Genomic DNA, 26,048 nt, shown 5'->3' on the forward strand with positions numbered 1-26,048 from the left:
AATTCTTTTAAGGAAAAATAGTCCTTTTTTGTGCATCATAGGAATGCATGTTACCCCTGAATCACCATAAAGAGTTTATTTTTCCTTCATTTATCTGACTTCAGTTTGGATTTTTGAACAATATTTTAAATGAAATATTCTTAAAAATTTTAATTAGCCATCTTCTGACAGAGAGAATGAAAAGATGAAACTACATGCATAGCTATGTGTCAATTCAAGCAGAATCCAAATTCAATGAAAAAGAAATAATTTAATACAGAATACAAGAGACATGAAATAAAAATCCTGTTCGAAATAGGATTAGAGGAAAAATGTGGAACTGAATACATTATCCTGCTCAGAATCATCACATTGAACAAAAACGTAGCAAGTTTAAAAAGCATTATTAAGATTTCCAAATAATTATTCTTTTCAAGTGAGTTATGAAATTGTTTAGTATATATGGCAATTTATTTTAATGGATTTTAATTATTTAATTTAATAGTAATTGATTACATGCAACTGTGATGGAATGAGGTTACTGTGCAACCTGAACTCTTCCGAACAGCATTACAGACAACTAGCTATTTTATTACATTACAAAGGGCGTGCTGTTCACACTCAGTGTCCTGGATGTCGGAGGAAAGGAGCTTAGTATAAAAATGAGAGGAAACGTTGCTCTTAAAACTATCTGCTACTTTTTTTATTTTTAAAACCAGGAAATTTTGTTTTAAGTGGTTTGTCATTTGTTCCTAAAATCTAACTGTCAAAAGCAAAAATAGGCTGGTTTTGACAGATATTATTTTCTGTACTAGTCAAATATATTTATAAGATATTTACTAGAAAAGTTCTGGAAGTAAGATCCACCCGTCCAATAGGTAAAGACTGATACGAACACTGCACTGTTTTTTCTTAGGAACTAAAATAGGAGGTTGTCGGTTGAATTTTCATTGCCGGGCAACTTTGATTTACTACAGAAGCCTGCAATGCTTCTATTCATAGCATCCTCAGAGCAGAGTTAAAGATAAGAAAAAAACTCAAGGTCTGAAGAATGTCACTATTTACGTTCTAATGCTATCAGCAGTCTTTTTGTTTGTTTGCTTGTGTGTTTAAGAAGAAAAACTACTTGAAATAAAGGAAGCAGCAGCATTTCTACTTGAATCCCTGTTTTTCAGGGGTTAGGTTAATAAATTGTTGCTCTAGGCCCTCAAATCCTAATCCTTTAAGTTTCATATTTTTCATATTTTCATGAATTGTTTTCAAAATTGTTTACAACTTCTTTTTGGCAGAGAACAAATTTCTTCTGTTTCTGATACCTTTCACAGAAAATTACTCCTTCAAACAGTGAATTTTTACAGTTCATTGTCAAAAAAATATGACTGAACTCTGAGGTCTGTTGTGACACAAACAGGCCCTATACAGGTAAATAGCAAAAGACAGTACCCATCTGCTGGAGCTTGCAATTTCAAGTATAGTGATTCAAATACTGCTTCAAGCAGAGGTCATAACGTGTAACACTTAAACTGGAGAAAATTAAGAGAAGAGTAGCTTTCTGGCTGCAAAGCACACTGAAATGGTGCAATGAGGATGAGATCAGCACTGAAGCTAGTGCAAGGAAGGAGGGAGAACAGGATCATAGCAGAAAGCAGTCAGATTGGCTTGAAACGCTATGCAATCAACTTACGGATTAGTTAAGAATATTAAAGGAAGTGAACAGTGATTTAAAATGTTTATATTCAGGGTTGTTTTCAGTTCAATCAGACAACCTGATTGCATTTGGAAGTATCTCAAGTGCTTTAAATAGCCAACATATCAACCTTTACATTATGCCTACCGACTTGAAACTGAAGTATGGCAGCGTGGACAGTATTTGCCTACCTGGCCAAATAGACTCAAAAACTTTTGTTGTACTCTGTGCTTGGACATAACATATACACCAGAAATGAGCTACTGTATAATCTACATCATTGTTTTTCTTCTCTCTTCTGTACTCATTACAGTAGTCTCTTTTTCCCTCCTTTGACATCTAACTCCAGTTCATCCTTGAGACCTCTTAATTGCTAATGAAAGAAAAAGCTAACAGTATAAAGAGTAAGAAATGACTTACAGAATAAGAGGTGACATATTTTATATCTATTAGAAAAAAAAAGAGGAGTCATCAAGTTTTACTGGTGAATGTCTCCAGTGAAGTGCTATGCAAACAACCATTCAAGTGAAAGCTTGGTGAATAATAAAGGTTTCTTACCCTCTGGAGACCGCAGTGACTTGATTATTTATTGACTGGCTTCTAAGTGCCTGTTGTAATGCAGTTTATAATATTTTAAGACATTAAATATTTAATATTAACAAAAAGTAGAAGAATGGGGTTTCCTGAAGGTCATTAAACTTGGAGGTCAAACACTTAAAGAAAATCTGACCACAAGGACCAATTCCTGAGGCAGTCGCCCAATTGACAAGTTTAGACGAAATTAAAGCTAAGGACCCTTGGCTTTGGCTTTTGTCATGTATACTATTCAGATTTTTTTATTCTTTTTAAAATAAACTTAGAGTTTTCCCACTCTATTAGTTAAGGTAGAAATAAAATTAGGAGGAAAAGCCACATTTATTAATACCAGTTCTACAAATAATCAGTATGTAATGTAAATCTCCCCTGGACTGAATACACTGGTACCATTCATACTTGTAGGGGTCCCAGGATCACATATATCCTGTAAGCTAACTTCTATGAGAGTTTTAATTACAATCATGCTTTTTTCCCCACTGAAATGTAAAATATTTGATATTTACTTATGCTTACATAGGTAAGAAAATACTACAAACAGAGCCAAAACAGTACTGGTATTTGCTAAAGTCTCTCATGCTCTTAAAAGAATTTGATCTTCTTAGCAAAGAGACTTTTATTAAATACACAAACTAAAATTTTGAGATGAAACCCTCCTGTTTACCCTGAAGGTTCGCTAAATTCCCTTTAGTCAAAACAACTTAAATTGAATCTTATTTTTATTTCTCATAGATTGAATGGGAGAACAATCTGACTACGGCATTCTGTTACCTCAGTTCCTTGGGGCATTTCCATAATTTCAGGCTGGATTGTTTAGCCTGACCCATGAATGTATCTACACTTAGGAAAATTTAGGATCAGATTAGCTTATCTATTGCCATAAAGCTCTGAATTTTATTTTCTTTCTTTAAAGCAATACTTGTTTCCTAATAAAGCCTATCTTCCCTCTTACTATTTTTTCTTAACTAGAAAGAAATTTTAATGCAGGATTAATGCAGGTTAAGACCATCTCTCCTGAAAAGACTGAGACCCCAGGGCCTCGACCTTACTCCCTGGGAAGCCTGACAAACAGGTTCTCACAACAATTCCTGAAAATACAAGCCTGTTGCAGCAAGTGAGAGACAAAACCGAGAGCCCAGGGCTTGCCTCTGGAAACACCCTGGTCTCCCTGCTTTCCAGACACTTAGGATCGAGGGCCCCTGTACATCACCACAATTGACTCTCAATGGGTAGATCAGTGAAAAGACAGAAAACAAGAGATTAACACACATTGCTGGGACATCCCAACTCTATCTTCTGGAAGCAGCAATTCTCCCAAGGCAGACTCTCCTTTGCAAAGTGACACACAATTAATTACTGCATAGTGCTGAGGCTAGTAAAACAGGGTTTGGAGGCCTTGGGGTATCTATGACTCATATTTGCAGAAAAATTCAGTTTTAGGGTGTCCAAAACTACTTGTAAATCCTGGTCAAATTCATGGAATAAAAAGCATTTTTTAAATGTCAGGACAAATGTGTTTAGGGATTTTTTTTTTCCTTGGATTTGTAATAGAAGCAACAAATGAAGCACTGGTTTAAAAAAAGTTAAAGAACTTTAAAGAACTTCTTGTCCCATAGGTTCCGTACTCCGAGTGCTCAGTATGGAGTGAAAGGGAAATGCTCCTCTGCCTGAGGAGACCTGAATCTACACCTTTCACATTTCAGGAGAGTGTTTTAAGCACCAGGCTACTGCAGGCTCCACTCTACCACTTTTTCCAAAATGCCACGTTTTTTGACAGACAGTGAGAGTGCTAGCTTGGTGGTTTGATCATTCATCACAACTTTTTAAAAATAGCCTGAAACCAAAATATTTCATCTATGGTTTAAAAAAAAAGTCAATTAAAAAAAATTTTTTTCACCTTATTGCCTATTTTCAATCTGCTGATTGAAACATCAGTAATAGTTACAGCATTATCTTTATCTTAAAATACACTGCTGAAAATTTGGCTTGTAGTCCCAAACAGGCAGAGAGGAATGAACGGCTGAGTAACCACAGCAGTAAGTACTGCAACAACCATCTTCACCCTTCATTCTCTATTCTGTTTGTAATTATCCAAGAATATTGATTGGTTTTCCAAAATTATTAACACATTTCTTTTTTACCAATTCCTAAGCAAATATACAGGCTGTTACTTAAGACTTCACTAGTCTGACAATACCCTTAGGATATAAAGGAATATTGCTTTCATTTTACTAAGGAAAATTTGAACTATGAAGAGGATAAATTACTTGTTCAAGGTGTGCAGGTCAGATCTCTAAATATGTCTGGTCAATTGTATGGTGGGATTTGTGGGCAGAAAAACGTGAAAGGCACTCCTTTCTGCCCCTCATTAGGACAAACCCATCCCCTGAAGTAGGAAAAGGTATTTACCATGTCTAATTGGCAGGAGGCATAACTACTAATATTCTCTGAATGGTAAAAAGGAGAGCAGTAATTCTCATCATTATATGGAACAAAAATGAATAAATCTGTAAGCACCTTGTGACTGAAACTGGTTTGTCTACAGGTAGCATTCAATAGCACAGGTTCTACCTAGAGATACACTGTGGAAGCCCATCCGAGTGACAATGTACCAGAGCTTCCGAACTTCTCTCCCCTTCGCCCCACCCTACCCCCCATTCTCCTTTTTCTGGAAATTCCAAAACTTCAGTAAGGTTTTAGAGTACCTATGAAAGCTAGTACAGTTCATGAAGGGTTTTGCAAAAACAAGAAGTGTCATGTTGCAAGAGGTACACACCACTCATCTTATCTGAGCTTGTGTGCATTGACAAGTGAAATGACAAGTAAATGCTGTCCACCCATCATTAAAGTCATTTTGCTGAAAGAGTGAACCCACTGATGCTAAGGGCTTCCCAGGCTGAGGGATGGAAACACTACCTTTGACAAGGGAGCTTTCTGTTTAATGTAAGCATCATTGCTGTATAGGGGCAGCAAACTCAAGAGCCAGACAATGCCTCCAACTAACAGACCACGCTTCTTTTTCATGCTGATGCACTGGAAAAGGACAGATGGGTATTTGCTACATCCAAATTAACTTTTCCCTGCTGCTGCACAGGAAAAAGGTTTCCCTATACTATTCATTACAACTACCATTTGAAAGGAAGGGAGATTGGCAACCACAAGAACACAAACTGGGATTTGATGCCCACCTGCTGCACTGTTCTCAGGCATGCTTGCTTCATACAGGCTATGGGTGAATGAAATCTCCTCCTCTTGATCTTCTGTAAAGATAACGACCATACCTGTGGCTGTTCGAGGCGGGATACCTTGATCTGAAGCCATCACTAGCAGCTGGGTACTGAACTCATTGGAAGCCAAGGGCTCCTGAAGAATGATGTCACCTGTCTTTGCATCAATCTGAAATACAGTTTCTGCTATCATCAAACTAAAAACAACAGCTCCGTTTGATCCCAGATCCACGTCCTCTGCTCTTACAGTGGCTACTGTCTCATTCACACAGGTTTCAGCAGGCACAAAGGCCTTGATAGGATTCTGCAAAAAAACAGGATCATTGTCATTGACATCATCGACGTGCACCACAACACTGACAGTGGTGCTTCTTGGCAAATGGGTGCTACAGTCACTTGCCACAGCCCTAAATGTATACTGGGATTTGGTCTCCCGGTCCAGTGCCTTTGTAGTAACTATAGACCCCGTTACACTGTCGATAGCAAACACTCCGAAGGTGTCGTCAATGAGGGAGTACGTAACTTCGCCATTCAGGCCATCATCTTCATCAGAAGCAAAGAGGTCCAGGATGGCTGAGCCTTCCTCTAGATCTTCTCTCACGGAGATTTGATACTGGGTCTTTGCAAACAACGGGTTGTGGTCATTTTCATCCAAGACCGTTAGATAGAGCTGGGCAGTGGAGCTTCTCGAGGGACTGCCTAGGTCATGGCACTCAATTACAAGAGTGAAATTGCTGACATCTTCTCTGTCTAAGCTACGAGTGACCAGCAGTTTTCCTGAAGTGTTATTTAGTGTGAAGTATTCTCCAACATTTCCACCTTTCAAACACATTAAAAAAAAAAAATGATCACAAACAATTGCTTTTGAAAAAAGAATCCCTTGGGAATACCACTATGTTAATTACAATAACATGATCCAATTGCTCATACAGCTGGTGCGCTCATGTGCCTTTCACATATTTTATTCCTCTTATACGAATTAAAACCTGCTTTTCATTTAAATCAGTGGGTGGCAATGACAGTAAATTCAGAATGTCATATCAATTTACAGAGTGGCTATTTTGCCAGATGCATGTCTTTTTTCCCAAAGCAGCACACCTTATAAAATCTCCTGCAACTATGTTGCTGCATAAAGTGACCTCTTCCCAACCTTAGTTAGAAATTCCAGAAACCTATAAAGCATTGCTGACAATTGTAATTACTTGCTCCTTGTTCTCTTCTACAAACCTGTCTCTTGGAAGTGAAGAGTTGTGCAAGGTCTTGATTTGGGAGGTGTGGGGAGAGGGAGGTAAATATGAAGCCGTCGACAGAAAAGTCAGCGTTTTTAGTAACAGTGAATGGCATACATACTTTATAACATGTAAAGAGACCAAAGGTAATTAAATTAAAGATCATAAAAAGATCGTGAAATTAAAACCAAGAAAACATAAAGGAATTCATAACTGTTTCTTCAAAGAAAAATGTGTTGGCTGTTACCACAGTAGCTATCTGCCTACATTTGAGCTACTGCTGAGAGCCACAAACCAAAGTAAGCACAGCAAACTTGTATTTGTGCAAAGATATTACAGGAAGCTTTGAACAGCTGTGGAGCTTACACTGGCATAGTGGACACGGAGAGAGTTTGGCAATATGAAAACCAAGTATGACATTACTAATTGCTGGGTGAAAAGAAGCTCTCATGAAATAGAACTAAATAAATAAAATTAGATTAATTCTTGTACTTATTTGCAAGGGTATATTTACATTCAGAACTTCCACAACTATAACAAAAAGGACAAAAATAGGCCTTTGTAATTAATGCTTCCTTCCAGCATTTGGTAGTTTTTTGTTTTTCTTTTCTGTACTATTTCAAATCCAGAAAGCAGACTGAAAATATGCCTGGAAAGTGCTTATTAATGCTGACAAAGGGGTGAAAGATCTTTTTTTTTTCCACATGAAAGAAGCATGTGGACAAGATGGGAGCTAGGGAGGCCTGGTAAAATCAAGACTAGTCTAAAACTTAGATACTGCTGTTTATATACTTCCTGATTTATACTAACAAAAATGATGGAGTGTAACTTACCAATTATTTTGTATCTTAGAGCTCCATTGTTGCCAGCATCCATATCTACAGCCCAGGTAATGTAAACAACAGAAGGCTGTTGGTTCTCTGGAACACGGATCTCAGAGGCGGGAAGAAGAAACGTGGGAGAGTGATCGTTTTCGTCCAGCACTGTGCAGGTAACTGTCACTGTGCTCGACAGCGACGGGGTTCCACTATCTCGAACCAAAACTAAGATTAATAAAAAGAAAGCAAATTTTATACAATGGTTGTGGGTGCAACAATAGATGTTCCTTAACAATAGCAGAATAGGAGAGTTATTTGTGTTAGGCAAAAAGCACATGCTCTTCTGTACCTGAAAATCTTACCTCTTCCATATAATTCAGACAGCATGAAAAAAGGTAATGCTGATAGTAACATCACACCCATTGTCACTTCCCATTTTACAGGCACTCATAGATATTTCACACTGTTACCTTTAATACTGAAAACCTCCTGGGTTTCCCTGTCCAGTGATGCAGTTGTTACGAGTTCTCCACTGTCCGAGTTCATCTTGAATTTCTCATAACCAGTTCCTGGTAAGATTTCATACCGAAGCAATGAATTCAGTCCTTAAAAGCAGAATGGAAGTCTTAGTAAAACACAGACTTTCTCCTCACATTCAGGTCTACAGATTTGTCTCTTTCTTCTCCCCCTCCCCAGGAAATGGGTTATGGATGAAATTATTATTTTTAATGCAGTGAGTAACTGCTTCTTCCTTAGCACAAAAGATCCAAATTTTAAATTTTAAATCCTTGTCCAGATGCTGCTTTGTGCCTAAGTTTTCCAGCCACTCAAAGTGACCCTAGCAACATTTCTAGGCACTCAGGGCATGTCTCCAAACAACCTGACACATCAACATGGTGCAAGCAAGCATTAACTTAGACTGTGGAATCCATGCGTTTGTCTTCTGCTCTCCCCGAGATAGATAGTTTATTTCTCAACAGGCTGTGAGGCAGAGTACCAGGCTGCTCTGGCAACTTTGGTTCTCCACTTAACTTCACTCAGAGCCAATGCAAGTATCTCTATACAGTACGACACTGAATAGTATAAACATTCAGAGAAAACATACACTTCCTGGCATGCCCACCAGTTCTAAATATTCACAACACTGAGTAGGCAGGTGCCTAAGTCCCATCAGGGCTCACAAGGTAGCCATCTCCTAGTTGTCTTCAACAGAAAAGCCACTTTGGTGGACATTCCCACAGCACATCTCAGGCCTTTTAGACTGCTCCCACTTGTAGCCAGTCTCTGAAATGATACTGCTTGGTTTTATAAAGTCGTGCAGGATTTACAGAAGGGAAGGTTAAAGAGTTTCCTTCCCTGCAAGTTTTTCTGAATGCCAATTCCATTCAGTTCCTAATCAGACCTACCATTTGTATATAGTACAGGGATATTAGCCCTCCAGTCTTTCTCTAGGAAATAGGCTAAAACTGTACAGGCTTTTAAAAACCTTTCTTTCAAAGTTGCCCACCTGAGCTGAACAAGAAATGTGACTCCACATTCTTACCTATTATGGTTATAAAATAATTTCTTTCATATTTCATCTAGTTTCAACACCCTCCTGAGGAAAGTATAATGTCATCTCCATCACACTTATATTATTAATTTTAACAAGTTTAATCCTACATTATATTTGAAGGGCTTGTACTATTGTGCTCTTTTTTTTTTTTTTTTCCCCTTCAATTTTTTCTAAGTTCCATTCAATCATTCCGTGTTTTTCCAACCAACAATCAGTCTTTTAGTAGTGTAGGGACAGTTGGCGCATCTGGAAAACTACAGCACTCCTAGTCATATGAAAACTTCTATTCAGAGTCAAACACTGCCTGCCTGTTCTCATCTGCTGCAGTCGAGAACAGGACAGTCTGCACTGGAATTGATGGAGAAACAACAGTGTGAAAGAAGAAACAGAGCCTACAGTTTTTAACATCCATGACTTCCTTTGCTTGCCTTTGAATGGCTTTGCTAAAAAGTTGACAACACTACTGAAATTTGATTAAGAGGATTACTACTGTAAATGCATGTGCACCTAAACTAAGTCAATGGAGGGACATATTCATACAATACACAGCAGAAAAATGAGTTACAGAAATCCTTCCAGCTTTCCAGAAGAAAGGAAAAAAATCACAGCAGTAAGGACAATCAAGGAGAATATCTTGAAAGTTTAAGGTTACCAACACACACTATCTGATCTGCCCATATTAGATACCATTCAACTACATTTAAAAAGATATAGCTGTGCCTGCATTTATCTATCCTTAATCACCAATATGCTACAGATGGAAAAAAAGACACATGACACTGCAGGGCTGATATTAACTATTAGCCTTTGGTCTCCTGCAACTGAACTGCTTCAACCCAGTGCCTTCACTGGCAGATTTCACAATAGACATTATTTACAGACAGCACCGAAAAAACATACAGGTGCCATCCAAGTTGACTATTCACACACTGTTAAATTAAAACTTTTAACCCTTAAAGGACACAGATATGAGACACCTTAATTACATTTATTTACCAAGCATTTACTGCCTCCTTTCTCATATGCAGCTGCTAGCAGCGTACACCTAGCAGTAGGAGAAAGCTGCACACCCTGCCCAAGAGAGGAGCATGATGACTCTATGTATTCACATACCATGGCACAGCAGCTAACACGTTTGTACTTCATCCAACCTGTTGGTTAGTTATTCAGCAGTGCTAGTCACATTTTGGGGGCTGAAATTACAAACCGAAATGAGAAACAAACTATTCTTCCTGTGCATTACAAGCTGGAAGAGGAGCTAAGCTCCTTCCTTGCCACCAGTCGGTGGCCAGGACCCCTTTCCCTGCAGGCCAAACGGCAGGGTGGATGCATGGTGCCTGAGCTGCAGCCAGGGAAAAGCTTCAGCCCCTTTTCCCATTCCCCCGCCACAGCACAGGCAGCCCCTGTGCTCCCACAGCTTCTTGGAAGCAGCAGCCATGGCATTACACTGTGGATATGTCTTGTGCCAACACCAGTGAAGAAGCAATGGGAACAAATGTCCCCCGAGCCCCAAATCTAGGCTCAAGTCTCATCTTTATAATATTAGTGCTGTTAAGACCATGATAATCCATGAATATGAGCAAGACAAAATGTCTAGTGAATAGCAGTAAGCCCAGTCTCATAACTCTAAGTCAGCGATCCCTATTAACCTGAGATTTTTCTCCTAAGGCTCCAGATATAACTACTGAACCACAGAGGTGCACATCAGCTTAAAGGCAGACCTTGACAAATGCTCGTTCAGTTCATTCAGAGCTTCTGCAAAGACATATCTCAAGACAAATCCCTGACCTATCTTAAATACGCTGTGGGTATCTTTGCTTTCCCATGCATTTTTTTCCAGCATTTACCTGTATTACACGTGACTGTACACTTGCATTTACTTGTGTTCCGCTGTCAGATGTCAGCCTTGGGGCAGGTGGAGAGTTCCCACAGTGTAAGAGGACTTAGAGAAAGTGACACAACATAGAGTTGTCGTAAGTGCAGCTCTTGTAATGTGCAGGAGGGAGTTGGCCAAACAATGTTTTACGGATATCCACGTGAAAGAAAATCATTACAAGCAAAAATTTCAGTAGTGATCTCAAAAAAAAAAAAAAAAAAAAAAAGACCTTTTGAACTGGAATCCAGCTTAAAGCTTGGGTCAAACACAAAGAAGGTGACAGCTGCTTGCTTTCCCTCTTCCCTTCACAGGGAATGAAATAGAAAGACAATTAAAACAAAAGGTGGATGATGGCTGATGTTGTCAGTAAAAACGATTCCTCCCTGTGGTCAGTCAGGGAACATATGAAGTGAAAACAAAAAAAAAAAATCTGTGATGGGAGGAAAGTCCTCCACTGAGACTATGCAAATATTACTGGGATGTGAACTGCAATTTAAAGAGCGAATAAAAATAAAGTAAAAAATGTGATGCAAAAAATAAAGAACACCATGAGAAGAGTCGTCTTATTCAAAAATTCTGTTCCAAAAATATAAGAGAAGTGAGTAGCATTATATTTATATGACTCCTATATAAACCTACTTTCTTATATTATGAGCATCACTTCAGTATTTGTTTGGAACAATACTGTTACATGCACATGACATGGGGCCAAATCAGGCCAACGTGAGAAAAAGACCCAACAGAAGGACTGTGGTTACTGGAAAATGTACTTTAAAAAAAAGCAGGAAGGAACCAACAGCCACAACAGTGCTCCAGCCCAAAGTGTCTGCACAGGCAGGCGCACACTGTGCCACCCAGTACACTTGGAATGCCCTTCCTCTCCCCCCACTCCCTCCTCCTAGCAGCTCCCAAAATTTCCCACAAGATGTGCAATAAATAAATATAAGGGACAGAGAAAGGAGGGAGAGAAATTCAAGCAAATTCCCACTTCTTTTCTCTACGATCTTGCAAATTTTTACTTCCAATACTGCCTTTTTTTTAATAGTGTGATCCACAAAAGAAAGAAAATACTTGGAAGAGTGAGGTACAGAGGTAGACTGTAACGCTGCTCAGCTGTCATGAAGATTTTCATAGACAGGGCTACCCACCCATTCCTAATTTCTAAATACTTTCCATACTTGTGGGGAAATGTCTCTTCTATGTAGCACCTCTACTGAGCTCACATCAGCCTTTTGTAATCAATACGTGCTCTACATTAAAATGACAAATCTTACTGAATACAGAAAATTATTTTGCTAACAAGATCTATTGTTTTATCTATTTTTTGGATAGCACAACCTTAAACAATTCTAAAGATGTGCAGAAAGTGAAGCCACAGTAAAAAGAAAGTTATTCACAGAGCTGAGACAACCTTTGGGCCAACTGCAGCAGTACTATAATATTTAATTCTCTTTACAGATTTTATCTTTACTGCAGACCACAGACTCTGTGTCATGTTACATCAACTGTATGCACTGTGCATGGTGTTAGTTAAGATAAGATTCCCTCCAGCACACAGACTACTTCTAACATCATATGCATTTTAGATATTTCAAAAGAGCAGGTAGTTGAAGAACTGGAGGGAATTTTTTGTTGCTTAGCAAAGCACGTTTAGTCCTTACTGGTGATTCAAAGAGCATATGAACCATCCCTTCTTACTCATCCATTCTGCATATGTTTGAAAGCAATGCATTCATATACACTTACATACGTTTTATGTATGTAAAATCCTATTTGAAATCCAGAGCGGCTTCCACGATCCTGTCACAGCTCAACTAGCTGGAAAATCTTGGATGACAGTGCCCCTCTCCGGTCAGAAAAGATTAGTGCATATTTGCCGGTTCTGTTACAAAACCAGGACCCCTGTCTAGTGAACCATTTTAAAACCATTCAAAACGCTCTGATTGAGAGCAACAAAACGTTCAAATATTAACTTTAATTGAGTTGAACACTGTTTGCTCATTTATAACCAGAGCACGGTGGCTATCCTCACATGAAAGCTGCAGTACGCTGAGTTACTCTGCATCATGCAAGCGCGCATTTTAATTTAATATACCGGTCAGAGCTGAAGCTACCCCAGTGTGCAAGTCAGAATACCTCCAAGCTCTGAATAAAGGTTGAGGGTCTGAACCAAAAGCCATGTTCTGAAACTCAAAAATCATACACTACCTTGGGAAAAGCACAACAGCTGTACACGCAAGCACAGCAGGCAGCAAGATTTGATCGGTCTACTATGGTCCACAATGAAATTAATAGCAAAAGGATAAACATTACCTGCATCTCTGTCCACAGCTTCCACCATTAAGACAAACTCCCCTGGATCTTGGTTTTCACGAACTGCAGTCTCGTAAAATTGCTTCAGAAATAGCGGGGTCTCATCATTCACATCAAGAACAATGATGGTTAGAACCTGCGTGGCGGAGAGAGCTGGGCTGCCGTCATCAAGAGCCATGACTGTCAAACTGTAGTGCTCCTGAATCTCACGGTCCAGAAGCTGGGCTGTAGTTAAGAGTCCTGTTACAAAGAAAGAAGGTATTAAAAAAATATTCTGGTCCAGGTTAGCACCCCAGTTTTTCCAGCACTCACAGCTTCAATGTAGTATCACCATGCACGCTGTGCCACTGCTGCAAGACTTTGGAGTCAATCATTACCTGTGATTCCCTTCAGAGTGCTAATTGGCACAGAAATACTCATTTTGACATCAAGGGAAACTGGGATTCATGGAATGTTCAAGTTCAGAGATTCCTTTTTATTTAACTTTGGGCTTAACTTTTCAACTTCATTTAATAAATATTTGTCATCTTTTGCACATAAGTTATGCAATTAGGAGCTCTACAAACCAGCGTCAGCTGTATCACATAATGGATTCAAAATCAGAGTAAGAACCAGAGAATATGCAACTGTTACGGTAAGATTTGCATTTGTGTCCAGATGGAATAATACTTACAGAACTCATTCAGGAACCAGAGAATTTCAGAAGGCTGAAGACTGAAATTCATCAGCACTTTGAGCCTCCACTGAACATGTTCTACCCACAGTGTAATGTACATTCCTTGATATTGACTTTGCCTTTCCTCATGTGTACATATAGCAACATATGTGTGTACGCATGCTTTAAGTATGCATCATGCAAAAATCAGAATGAAGTGTTTCACTGCACACGCTTTTTCCCCACATTCCTTAATGTGCTATTGAAAGGCGACATCTACACAACACAGTAATGGTGTCACGCAGAAATTTTTGAGCTGAGTCTCACTGAGCTTGCCTATTGCACGTAGTACTGTGATGCTCGTGTGGTGCTCTGCCCAAGGTAATCACCCCTGAGGATAATAAGTCACCTAGGTAGAGTACCATAGTAATGTGGTATTTCAATACTGCATTGTATGCGCTCCCAAATACTACCATGAGAAGCACAGTACAAGAAACTCCAGAGAACAGAAGTTACAATACCTGTGATTTTATCCAATACAAATGCTTTGTTCTCATTGCCTGAAAGAATGTGATATGTAACTTGTCCATTTCTTCCCTCATCAGGATCCTTCGCAGTTATGCGGTGCACAAGGAAGCCCACCTCCACATCCTCCATGACATAGGAAAGAGGCGAAGACATAAAACTGGGACTGTTGTCATTGATATCTAAAATAATGATTTTCGCAGCCAGGGAATCAAGTCTACGATCAGTCAGATTTATTGCCTGGTCTGCCGCAGACACTGTAAGGATCACAGAGCGAGTAATCTCCCTGTCTAGTGGAAAAGCTGTGGTCAAGGTGCCATATGAAGGGTGAATAAGAAATGGATTTTCACCCATGTTACTTATTTCTAGGGAATACTGTATTTTGCTGTTCAGAAAACTGCCATCTCCATCTTTTGCATTGAATGTGTAAACCAGAGTGCCAACGGGTGCATTTTCCTCTATGCCAATCACTATGAAGTCATCCTGAAAATATGGAGAATGATCATTCTGATCTTCTACGTCGATACTTAGGAAGACAGTGTTATTTTGTGGAGGATTATTGTTATAATCCTTTATAATAACTTGCAAAAGGAAGTGTGAAGCTGTTTCATAGTCAAGTTCCTTGGAAAGAAAAAGGTCTCCCGTCAAGCTATCTATTTCAAAATGATGATCATCATCATCTTTAGCGATACTGAAATGCAGTTTTCTGTTAGTTGTTAGATGATTATCAGGCCACTTCAGAGAATTCAACACTTGTGCAGGTTTAAAATTCTCAGGTATGACAAAGTGCTTGAAATCTTGAGAGAAGACAGATCTCCCATTGGGAAGTGGGATTACCTGCAACAAAAGCACAAAGACTGCAATATTTTCCCATTGTTATTATGAACAGTGTGATGAAAATTTTTTTCCTTAATTGAGAGTTTAATCATTTATTATTTGTGACTATATTTATCCTAAGTATGCTTCAAAGCCAGAAAGCAAACTCACCATACTCTGTAAGAGTTCAAATAGTCCTTGGCCAGTCATTCCATAACTATCTTTCATTCCCACGTTAAAAAAAGGGACAAGACTGTCTCTCACCCTCTGAATCACAGGGGTCCAAAGACAGACGACTTGAATACTGCTACCTCTGCCCCTACTCTGAAGCACTTCAATTGTCTTTCTACACAGGACAGCATCACAGGGACAGATGTGACAAAGAAAGCACGGTACTTTATGCAGTTTGCCAAACACAAACAGATAGCTGGGGTTTTTTTGAGGGTTGTTTATGTCATTTATGTCATCATCATGTTTTATTCATATGGATTGCTGCAGTGTTCCAAGTTAATGCTTTAAAATGAAAGGATCTCTTTAACTGTGGGAACTGCATTTGCCTTGTCTTGACTGAAGCATTTTTTTTCCAAGCTATCCAAAATTTACCATCTTTTGGGTGACATGAAAATAGCACCCTTGGTGATGTTCAGCCTCTGATAAAGGAGCACACAGGCAGCCTGGACAAAGCAGCCCCACTGCAGCTCGATGAACAGCAGGTGGCTGGCTGTGGAAAGAGCACATGCTAGACTTCACACTCCCATGCAGCGCAGCCCTGTATAAACCAGCACAACGGAATGATCTGTCCTTGTACTGGGTTAGAGAGACAGAATTTAGAAAAGAGAGTAACAGAGTGGAGAAAAAAAATAGCTACTGTCTTCCCCACTCTCAGTCCCTCCTGATACTTGCTTTTCATTCTGCCTACCTGGATATTTTCTTTCTCTTTTCCAGTGTTCATAATGATCTCCTACTAAAGCACAAACATCATCTATTTACAAGACAACCCAGAATGCTGTTGTGTATTCTTAACAAATCAAAATGAGTCTGCCCTCTCATTTCCTCCCTCAACAGAAAAATGGCTAAAGAAAATTACCATGAGACAAGGTGCTTATAATTTTGAGCTTCCTCCTTTCTTCAGCTTATTTCCCTAGCTTCTCCCAAAATTGTTTTTTCAAAGAAACTAAGTATCTAACATAACTGTTCTATCCGTACAACAGTAAACAAGTACCTGGATGTAAACAGCAACATGTCCTTGAAGTGAAGGCATCCCCTGGTCCCTGGCTGTGACCACCATTCTGTAGTCTGATCTCTCAGCATGTGACAGAGACCGAGTTGTTCTTAATTCCCCACTGACAGCATCAATCTGGAAGTATCCTATATCCTCTTCTGTGGGGAAAAAATGGATATGAGTTATTGCAGATCTCTTCAGCTTGCCTCCATAGTACTGAACATTGTAATTAACAGTAAAAAAGCAGGACCCTGAGGAAAGGGAACCTGCTGCACTCATTTGGATCTCTCTGGCTCATTTGGTTCACCTCTTCTTCCTTCATTGAGTACACAGTTATTATAACCCACTTACTCTGGATTTAGAAAGCTACAGAGAGAAACGCTATGGAGTACTAAAGCAACTGCTCAATTTTGTACCAACGGTGTGTGCATCAGGAGAGCAGCAGACACCCCAGGATTGGTACTCCTACTTCCAACATAAGTTGGCAGGCAGGGCCAGAGAAAGAATTAAGTCTTCGTCTCTGAACTGGCATGAAGGGTCAAGTAGGTGATGCTGGATACACCTACTGGCTCATGTCCCTTGCAGACTATGGGGCAGCAAAGAGCCCTATCTACCCCTAAGACACCGAAACAGCAGTGATGCCGCCCGCCCTGCCTGTGCTCTGAACCAGGAGCTAACTGGGGGTAGCTAAAATTTTACAGTAAATTGTTGCAGAATATTGGAAATTATGCTTACATCCTTCATCAAGGACTGGCCGCATGCTAATAACAAGCAACTTCTAATTAAAATTACTACTTGCAGCTACATCGTATTACATTTATTCTAAAGTTGCAAAGAAAAATTCTTCCACAAAAGAGTAAATAGCTCTTTGTGACTTAGAATCATTTAGGTTGGAAAAGACCCTTAAGATCATCCTTAAGATCGAGTCCAACCATAAACCTAACACTACCAAGTCCACCACTAAACCATATCCCCAGGTGCCACGTCTACACGTCTTTTAAATACCTCCAGGGATGGTGACTCAACCACTTCCCTGGGCAGCCTGTTCTAGTGCTTGATAATGCTTTCAGTGAAGAAACTTTTCCTAATATCCAATCTAAGCCTCCCCTGGCACAACTTGAGGCCGTTTCCTCTCATCCTATCACTTATTACCTGGTAAAAAAGACCGACACCCACCTCCCCCATTTTCAAGGAATGTAATACAAATTACTCTCCAATTTTTAGTAAAATGGGAAAGTATCTATTACTTGGTATACCTTACCAAAACCTGAGAAAATCGAAGTTGTCATAACAACTTCTCTCTTAAAATACTATGCAAACAACTTTTTGCTATGTGAATTTTTAATAAGGTGTGCTAGTGGGTTAAACAAGTCATGCAGTATAACAGCTGCTACTCTAATAAGCAACTGTGGTAAAAATAAATTCAGTGCAGATGTAGTACACAAAACACCCATCAAGAACTATATTTCCATAGGCACCTAAGTGAGCATGAAGCTGTTTATGTTCTCCAAATCTGCACATGCAAATTAGTTAGCTGCACATATAGATGTTCCTTTTTTTATCCAATCACCTCACCTCCAACTGTAAAATATTTGCACCTGTACAATTTGAAAAAACACTGAGCAGGCTAGCTGGAAAACAGGGTTTTCGCAATCAAGAAATAGGAGTTTTTTTCCAATATTGTTCTGCTATTTTTGACTGACTATAGGTTTCTAATGCTCCATGAGTCCCTCCTGGGTTGACTCCTGCAGTCTGGAACATAACAAGGAAATTGCCAACAAAAGGAAACAATATGTAGAGACAATCATATTGAATGAGACAGTCCCGCATTCTGCATTTTTCATGATAGTTTCAAAATATTAATACTGTTATATTACTGTTTTCATAACTAGCTTTTGGTTACTTTCCTGGTTTAGGTCCCAACAGTATGACTACATTCACAGATATGCTATTTTGTTCCATACAATGTTTCATGACACAAAATCCCAGCTAAGCAAATGGCAGAGGAGATATGAAAAACAGAACACATAATTGCATGCACATATTTTTAACATTTTGCTAAAACTGACATTTAAAATAACTGATAGGGAGAACTAACAAGAAAAAGAAAACAGTAAACAGAAGTGTATGAAAACTATTCCCTTCATTTTTCTACCAAAATGGAGCTGCAGTTACCAAACCGAATCAAAAATAAAACATAGTTTAAAAAAAAAATCAGTACAAAAACATTGCAAGTATATAATTCCAATCTGAGCATGAGGCTATGAGGATTCACCCTTGCTTCAGCAGTAATGAGGATAGTCAGTACCTCTTAGCATAAAAAACAATACTTGTTTTCCCGTTTCAAGTAGCAGAACATAGACAGCTAAGCTCAACTGAAATAGGTGTCAGTCCAAAGAGCTTCTGAAGGGTTGAGGCTTATTTGATAGGAGAAAGGAATGGTTAGAATTTATGTTTTTGAATAAAATAAAAGAAAGCTGGTCAGAAAAGAAATTACCAATAGCGTTATTCACTAGAGACTACAATTCCACTAAAATCCAAATATTGCATGAAATCGTCAGTTTTGCACATATTTTGGTGGCGATAAAGTAACAGAAAAGTCGGATGTTAGAAAGAGATATTGTATAAAACCAGAACCCCTTGGGACTTCCATATTGAAAGTATTTCTCATATTCATCTTTTTTATCTGGTACTACACTATAAAGACAGTCAAAACTGAAACACCTTATTTCTATTTTTCTGGTATTTTTATCAGTCTACTTTTTAATTTATTCATGGACAATTTCAAAGTGTAGCCATTTGATTCCAAATCAGAAAACACTTCAAGGAAAAAAACCCTTATGAAATGGACTTCCCTTCATCTACAGACAGACTAATCAAACTTTTATACTACATTTTGTAGCTAAAGCAATTTCTTCAATTTCTGAATTTCAAAAGCCTACCTAAAGACAGAGCTTGCTTTTCAGCTGATTTAATAGATGACATATACTAAGAGAAGGGATAGACCACTTTTGAATACTTTTTCCCAAGATTACCGAGGGCAAGTGCATGTGAGTGGTAGCTTGCTCACTTTCTAAATACACTCCAAATCCTCCTCCTCATTCTTTTGGAAGTTCAAAGTGAGGAATAAGGGAAAAGGCAGTTTTAAGTTTTTCACTCAAAGAGCATGTCAGTCGTTGCTCTAAAAGCTCATGCTCCCTGCACTTCCAGAAACATTTGCTCAGCTTTCATCTTCGTAAGTCACCTGAATTAGGCAACTGCTGCTTATATCATACACCCTAAAGATGTCCCTTTTTGTATGAAGAGAAAAGGAAGAAAGTATAGGAGAAATGGATAAGAAAGAAAGAAATTGAGAAGAGCAGATGAAGCATGGAACAGAAGAAAATTAAATCCCTCAATAACTAGACTCTAATGGCCCCAGTCTCCTCCTGTGCTTGCAACTCTACCCTAACCTGCCAATAAACGGATACGCTTTTTCACTTAAATTTTCCACCTCTGTATTGCCCAACCTGTTGGCCAGGCTTTCATTTACTTGAGCCAACACCCAGGCACTTTCTCAACTCTGTGCTCTCAAACATATTCACAGAAACTGCAGTTTTGGACAAAAAAAGATGGCCTGAGAAACCCCAGGCAATGTGTGGTGTGAACTTTGGCAGAATATTCAAGCCTTCCAGGGACTAGCATTCAGGCAAAATGGCCCAGAGAGCAGACAGAAAGTAGCACTAGAGTTTTCTCAGATATCCGTGACTTCAATAAGCAGTGATAGTTAGCTACATATTTTCACCTAATTTCCTGAAGAACTGTACCTTTCCTAGGTTTTAAAAAACTTAGTGCCTTGGCCATCTCATTTGCCTTTGAGATGGAAGAAAAGTTGTTTCTCTTAACAGAAAAGAGGAAGGCAATGCCATGGCTCCCAAAGAGCTTGAACACCGCAGGGCTGCTGAGAAATGCAGTCCTCTGCAAGTCTAGGAATGCTTCCTGCATGCTGCTTGCAAATCACCCTAGAGAACAAGTACTTGTCCACAGACATATGTAGAACACTTGCCAATTCGTGTATGTTAGCAGTGTAAAGTAGGCTTCTCCTAGCACTTTGGTGGTCAAGTGCTAACGTATCTGCAGAATTGGTCCAAATATAACTGTAAAAGCCTCTACTTTGCCAGTGCTAGTCTTAACACATAAAGCAATAGTTTATGATGCACTATAAATACAGACTAATTTTTGTTATAGATGCTATAATATAACCTATTGACAGTCGTAAAGAAGGCCAGGCAATCACTTTGCAATTGCCAGCGTTACTAAGTTGGATTCACCTCCCTCTGAATTAGGTTACTCTTTCCATGATAACACAAGAGTGGAGGTATGGCCGTATGATCATGCATTTCCACACACATGAATGTTTAAGGATGATTTGTTTTGATTTTCTGGGAAGAGGGAGGCGCATTTTGAAGGAAACACTTCTCCTCTGAAGGCTAAAATTCATCTGTTTTGTAAACCTCATAGCCCTTTTACAGATTTTTCCTTACGTAATTTGTTGGCATTTGTCATTAGCCCTCCTGCATAGCTTAATCTGTTGCTGCTATCTTGGCATTTCTTTAAGGTCTCAAGAACATTAAAAATACCCAGTGACTTTTACAAGCTTAACAGCTGACACTGACACTCATAGCTCTTAATCTTGTGGCAGTCCCTCAACTGTTGAAAAGAGCACTGGTCTGCATGCAGTCCTCCAATTAACCTGATGCCTTTGTGTTTAACAAATACAGCTGTAAATCAGATCATTATTTCTTCTTCATACTTTAGTACTGAACAATGTCCCAGAACTAGAAAACAATATTTTAAATATAAACCAGGCAAGAACTTCATCATGAAACAGAAGACCAGATGTTAAAGGCTGTGAGCCAATGAAAAACAACAACAAAAAATAGTATCAGAGAAGCTCAGCCGTTTCTGGATTTGTTTATCGGGAAAATATCTAGTTCCAAGGCTGGAAGGGCTCTTTTAGTGGGTTTTTTTTGCTGCTGTTTTTATCCTTTTGTTCCTTCTAGAGACAGCATTTGCAAGACCAGTCATATTTTGTGTTGCTAGTCATTTTTATAATTTGAACTCTTTCTTACTCCCCTCTGGGGCTGTACAGTGAAGCCAGTAAGAAAATCCCATGTGCTGTTTGAAGGAAGGGCATACAGTTAGATATACAGACCGGCAGAGACCCCTGAAGGACACTTCCCGTGTTGCCTGGCCGTCACCCTTCAAACAAAGGGCTGGATACTACTCATTCCCTTTTTCTTAAGGGGGATTATTTCATGCAAAATATTATTATTCACAATGCAGAAGACTACTTCAGTTTTTCTCCAGTTCCCTCTGGAAGAGGCAGTCACTTGTATCCAAATTAAGGGTATAATAGTATGGCCATAAACTGACCCCACAGTCTTTTATTATCTACATATATTTCAACTGCAGAATTTTCAATAGAGTTGTTAAATGTCTCATTTTTTTAAGCATCTCTTGATGGAACAGAGCAGAGTTAGTTCTCTGGCCCTTGTGGATTTGGATCTTAACATCCTTCCATTACTCCACAGAAGTCAAAAGGGTACATAAAGACACAGTATAACATAATCAATGGGAATCTTTTGGTAATTTTAGCCTTGGCAAGAAAGGGCTACAGATTCCCTTGCTCTTTAAGAGTGAGGGGTTCTTTACTCTGCAGTGACAAATAATTGTAATGAGTTTAAACCAACCGAGCCCACATTTGAGCTCTGCCTACACAGAAAAAACATCTGAGGAAATGCACTGAGTGGATGGAAATATTGGAAATGTTTTCTTGCTCTGATGAAACAGTATGCTCTATGTGCAAATCACCATAGACGACAAATAGCTTAAAAGATATTGATTACACTAAGCTGGTAGAATAGAGCAGGTACCAAAATAAAAGAAGTAGTTCTGTTCTTGGCACCTCTTGCTGTTTTGAACCAATAGTGAAGCAAAGCAGGAGGAACAGACATGTTTTCCTTACTGGTTACAGACGGGAGTTCTCTCTTGCGTAAAAGTGCGGCAAGTGGTACGTGGCAAAAACAGAGATCACATATATGACTCTTACCAGTATTAATGCCCCAGTCCCACTTATGTTCTAATTTAAGACTGCTCTGTTACTGATTTCACTGCAAACAAAACAGGATCCTATAGCTTACCCCAGAAGTGAACTACTACATGTAGAAATTACGGGGAAAACTAAAGAGAAGTGTTTTTAAGCAGCCATGCTACGTCAGGCTAACACAGTGCTAAACAAAGGGTGAAACATGAACTAAAAACCACAAGCTTCATTGTTTGCCCAGATTATCTGCTGATCCTTCTGATCCCTGTCTCAGACTGTCATGAACCATTCTTTTAGCAGGAAAATTTTCAATTGGTCATGGGAAAAGGGAGATCATCTTTCCCTTAAGATGTTAAACAACTGGCTGAAACACTAAACTGTACAGTACAAGATCACAGTCCTAATCTTTTCTGAGTGCTGTTTGAATGCTCTCTGGCCCACCATACAAGCAAACAAATCCCTGGGAAGATGGGGCAGAGGGGGAAGGGAGGAAAGGTAGCTGCTTCCACTTCCTTAGATATTTCATAAGACATATGATGGTCCTGATTCCTATTTACACAGGCACCTTTATTCTAACAGACACAAAATAGACATAAAATCCTGTACGTATACATGGCACCTCTAAATCTCTAGTTATTTCAATCTATCTTTTCTTATGAATAACACTTTAAATTCTTACCTGATTCTATTGCATATAATACAACACCGTTGTTTCCAGAATCAGTGTCTTTTGCAAAGACAGTGGTAATAAGTGTCCCTGATGGCTGCCCTTCCAAAACCTGTCATCAAGCAGTTTATAAATAATTTGCAAATATACATGGACAACAGCGAGTCTTAAAATAAATTCCTTACCATAACACAAGAGTTTAGCTGTTGCTCTATTTTCCATTTCAGTAATATTTACAGTCAGTGCAAAGAGCATTTCAGGAAATGGTTAAATAATACAGTCCTAGCAATCCTCTGTTACGGTCTGCATATATTGCTAATTCAAGAATCTTTAGTACAGCCGATTCAGAGGTCAGAAATTAAAAGAGATTCTACTGCGTACATAAATAAAATTATACATTTATATCCTTTACATCTAACAGTATACAAGGTGCAGAAGTGTAATCGTTTGATAAATTCTGAAATTCCCAAATATACCCAAGTTAAGAATGGGTTACGTTTCTATTTGTTACTGTCTCACAGCACAGGGGGTTTGGGCTCCTGCCACAGGGTGGTGCTGGGAGCAAGGCAGCGCATCCCGCCGGCAGCACCCACCTGGAGGCGCAGCTCCTGCCCGGGCGCCGCCTGAGGGAAGAGGGGCTTGTTGTCGTTGAGGTCCCTCACCGCGATGTACACAGCTGCCGTGGCGTTAAGCCGCGGCGACCCGTGATCCGTCACTAGCACGGTCAGCTGGTGGTGAGTGTGTTTCTCACGGTCCAGTGCAACCCAGTTTATGATTTCACCTGATGGACAAAGAAAGTGAAGGCGAAAGGGACTTAGATATCTATTTACTATATGCTAGCACTCATCTTACCATATGCAATTATACATTCAGTTTAATGTGAAATCATGATACATGTCTTCTGATACACCTTACTGCTGACCTTAAAACCTCAGCTTTCCAAGCTCCATTCCATAGAAACGTTCTGTCAATCACAGTTTGCACTTGTACTTTAGTACCATATTACATCCTTTACTGTACACTGGATGCAAAGGTATAAAACAGTAGGAACCAACGTGCTCCTTCCAAAGAAATCCATCTGGCCTTTTCTTCAGCACACTTCAGGACAAATAATATATGAGCACAGGGTTTTAACTGCTGACAAATGGCCTTTATTATGCCCTTGGGTTAGGAAATTCTCAACACAATGTCTGTACATTAATCAGGAACACTTATGTCTCCTATACGTTCTGGTAAACCCAGTGAAAAAATCTGACCCAATCTTCTCTCCATCTGCTCAAACATATTCAATATAATGTAGATTTGCAGTTGACCTAAGTCCTTCACATGGATAACCACATTTTAAGATCTTCTTGGTTAACTCCTAGTACTCTGTTTGCCTTTAAACTTCCATAAACGTACTCAACAGGAACCTGCTTTGAAATGACAATTTTATTTTGAGATTCACACAGAGAAATTCTTGGAGAGCCTATTTACTCCCCATGAGCACTGGGCATCTGGGAACAGGAATTTTAAACAGCAGATCTTTGCTCGCTACATATCATTTTGCTAAACCGCATTATTTACAGTGCCTGTGTTCCTTACAGGATTCTCTTCCTCTGGGCTCTCCATGCTGTGGTCTGTGGTGTTATACTGTGTGGACACAGTACCTATTACTCAAGGCATTTGGGATTCACTGGAGAGTACACTCTGTGCCGTGAAAAATTTCTCTCAGCCAATTTGATTTCTGTGGTGCCATGTACAGCATGAACTCAGTTTTGATGTAACTTACAGAAGTTTTCACAACTATTTTAAATCACTGTAACTGTCAAATGTCATAGTTACCTTTACAGTTATTTATGGCTGATCTGTACTTTTCAACTGTACTTGATCACAGGCAATTAAGTTCCTCATATGAACTACTGAAGCTATAACTTAGAACTCCTTCTTTTAATTTGTTACAGTCAAACACTGAAACTTACGACCAAGTGACCAGAATGAAGTCATGAAAAAAATCAAATCCTAAGGGTTAGGTTCATTCTTCATGAACATGTATTAGATTTATTTCATTCCCCAAATTGTGAAGCTCTGAGTTAGAATATTCACATATCAACCCAAGAAACTCACAGCAGTTCCTGAAAGCTTTACACTTTACTTCCATTCCCTTAGGGAAGGCTGCTTTCCAAAAGCAGTATTAGGCAGATTACAAATCATAAAATGCTACCTGTGTTGGAATTCATCTTGAAATACTTTCCATCAGACAAAAGGAAATAGGAAAGTTGTCCATTTCTTCCCGAGTCTTTGTCAACAGCTGTAATGGTGCCAACCACACCCCTGGGAATTGGATTTTCCTCCATTTCAAAGAAGTAGCTCTCACGCATAAACATGGGAGAATTATCATTTTCATCCAGGACATTAATTATTACCGATGTACTTGCATTTTGCCTGAGGTTTTCATCCTCGGAGGTGCAGACCAGGGCTCTAAAACTTAGTATCTGTGCACATTCGTAGTTCAAATGTTTCCGAAGATAAATCCAGCCAGTATCAGAGCTGATTCCAAATGCAACAGAATCTGTGCTAGGCTCTAAGGAATACGTCAGCTTGGAGGTAACACTATGTGGATCAAGCGAATGGGCTTGAACCTGAAGGATTTGGGCACCTGGAGAGGTAGCTTCACTGATTTCTACTTGATACACCAAGTTTTGAAAAACCAAAGTAGGGCCTATCTTCTGCTCTTCAATAATCACTGTCAACATCAGCAAAGAAGTCAGAGGAGGACTTCCACAGTCTTCAGCTGCTATGTGTAGAGTATATTCCTGCT

The 26,048-nt window shown here is 39.2% G+C and overlaps 1 protein-coding gene across 1 annotated transcript in view; it reads right to left on the reverse strand.

The window, feature by feature from the left end:
• The window catches only part of DCHS2 (dachsous cadherin-related 2), a gene marked incomplete at its 5' end in the record, with an annotated part of 58,455 nt that overhangs the window by 17,082 nt on the left and 15,325 nt on the right, over positions 1-26,048 (reverse strand). The window contains 9 exons of the mRNA XM_009574257.1: positions 5,449-6,306; positions 7,550-7,759; positions 8,005-8,139; positions 13,279-13,518; positions 14,455-15,295; positions 16,497-16,654; positions 23,261-23,360; positions 23,842-24,029; positions 25,452-26,043. Of these exons, the coding sequence (XP_009572552.1) occupies positions 5,449-6,306; positions 7,550-7,759; positions 8,005-8,139; positions 13,279-13,518; positions 14,455-15,295; positions 16,497-16,654; positions 23,261-23,360; positions 23,842-24,029; positions 25,452-26,043 (3,322 nt within the window). The remainder of the gene's footprint in view (positions 1-5,448; positions 6,307-7,549; positions 7,760-8,004; positions 8,140-13,278; positions 13,519-14,454; positions 15,296-16,496; positions 16,655-23,260; positions 23,361-23,841; positions 24,030-25,451; positions 26,044-26,048) is intronic.

This window comes from Fulmarus glacialis, unplaced genomic scaffold (assembly GCF_000690835.1).
Source record: "Fulmarus glacialis isolate BGI_N327 unplaced genomic scaffold, ASM69083v1 scaffold12213, whole genome shotgun sequence".
In the NCBI taxonomy this organism is placed as follows: domain Eukaryota; kingdom Metazoa; phylum Chordata; class Aves; order Procellariiformes; family Procellariidae; genus Fulmarus; species Fulmarus glacialis.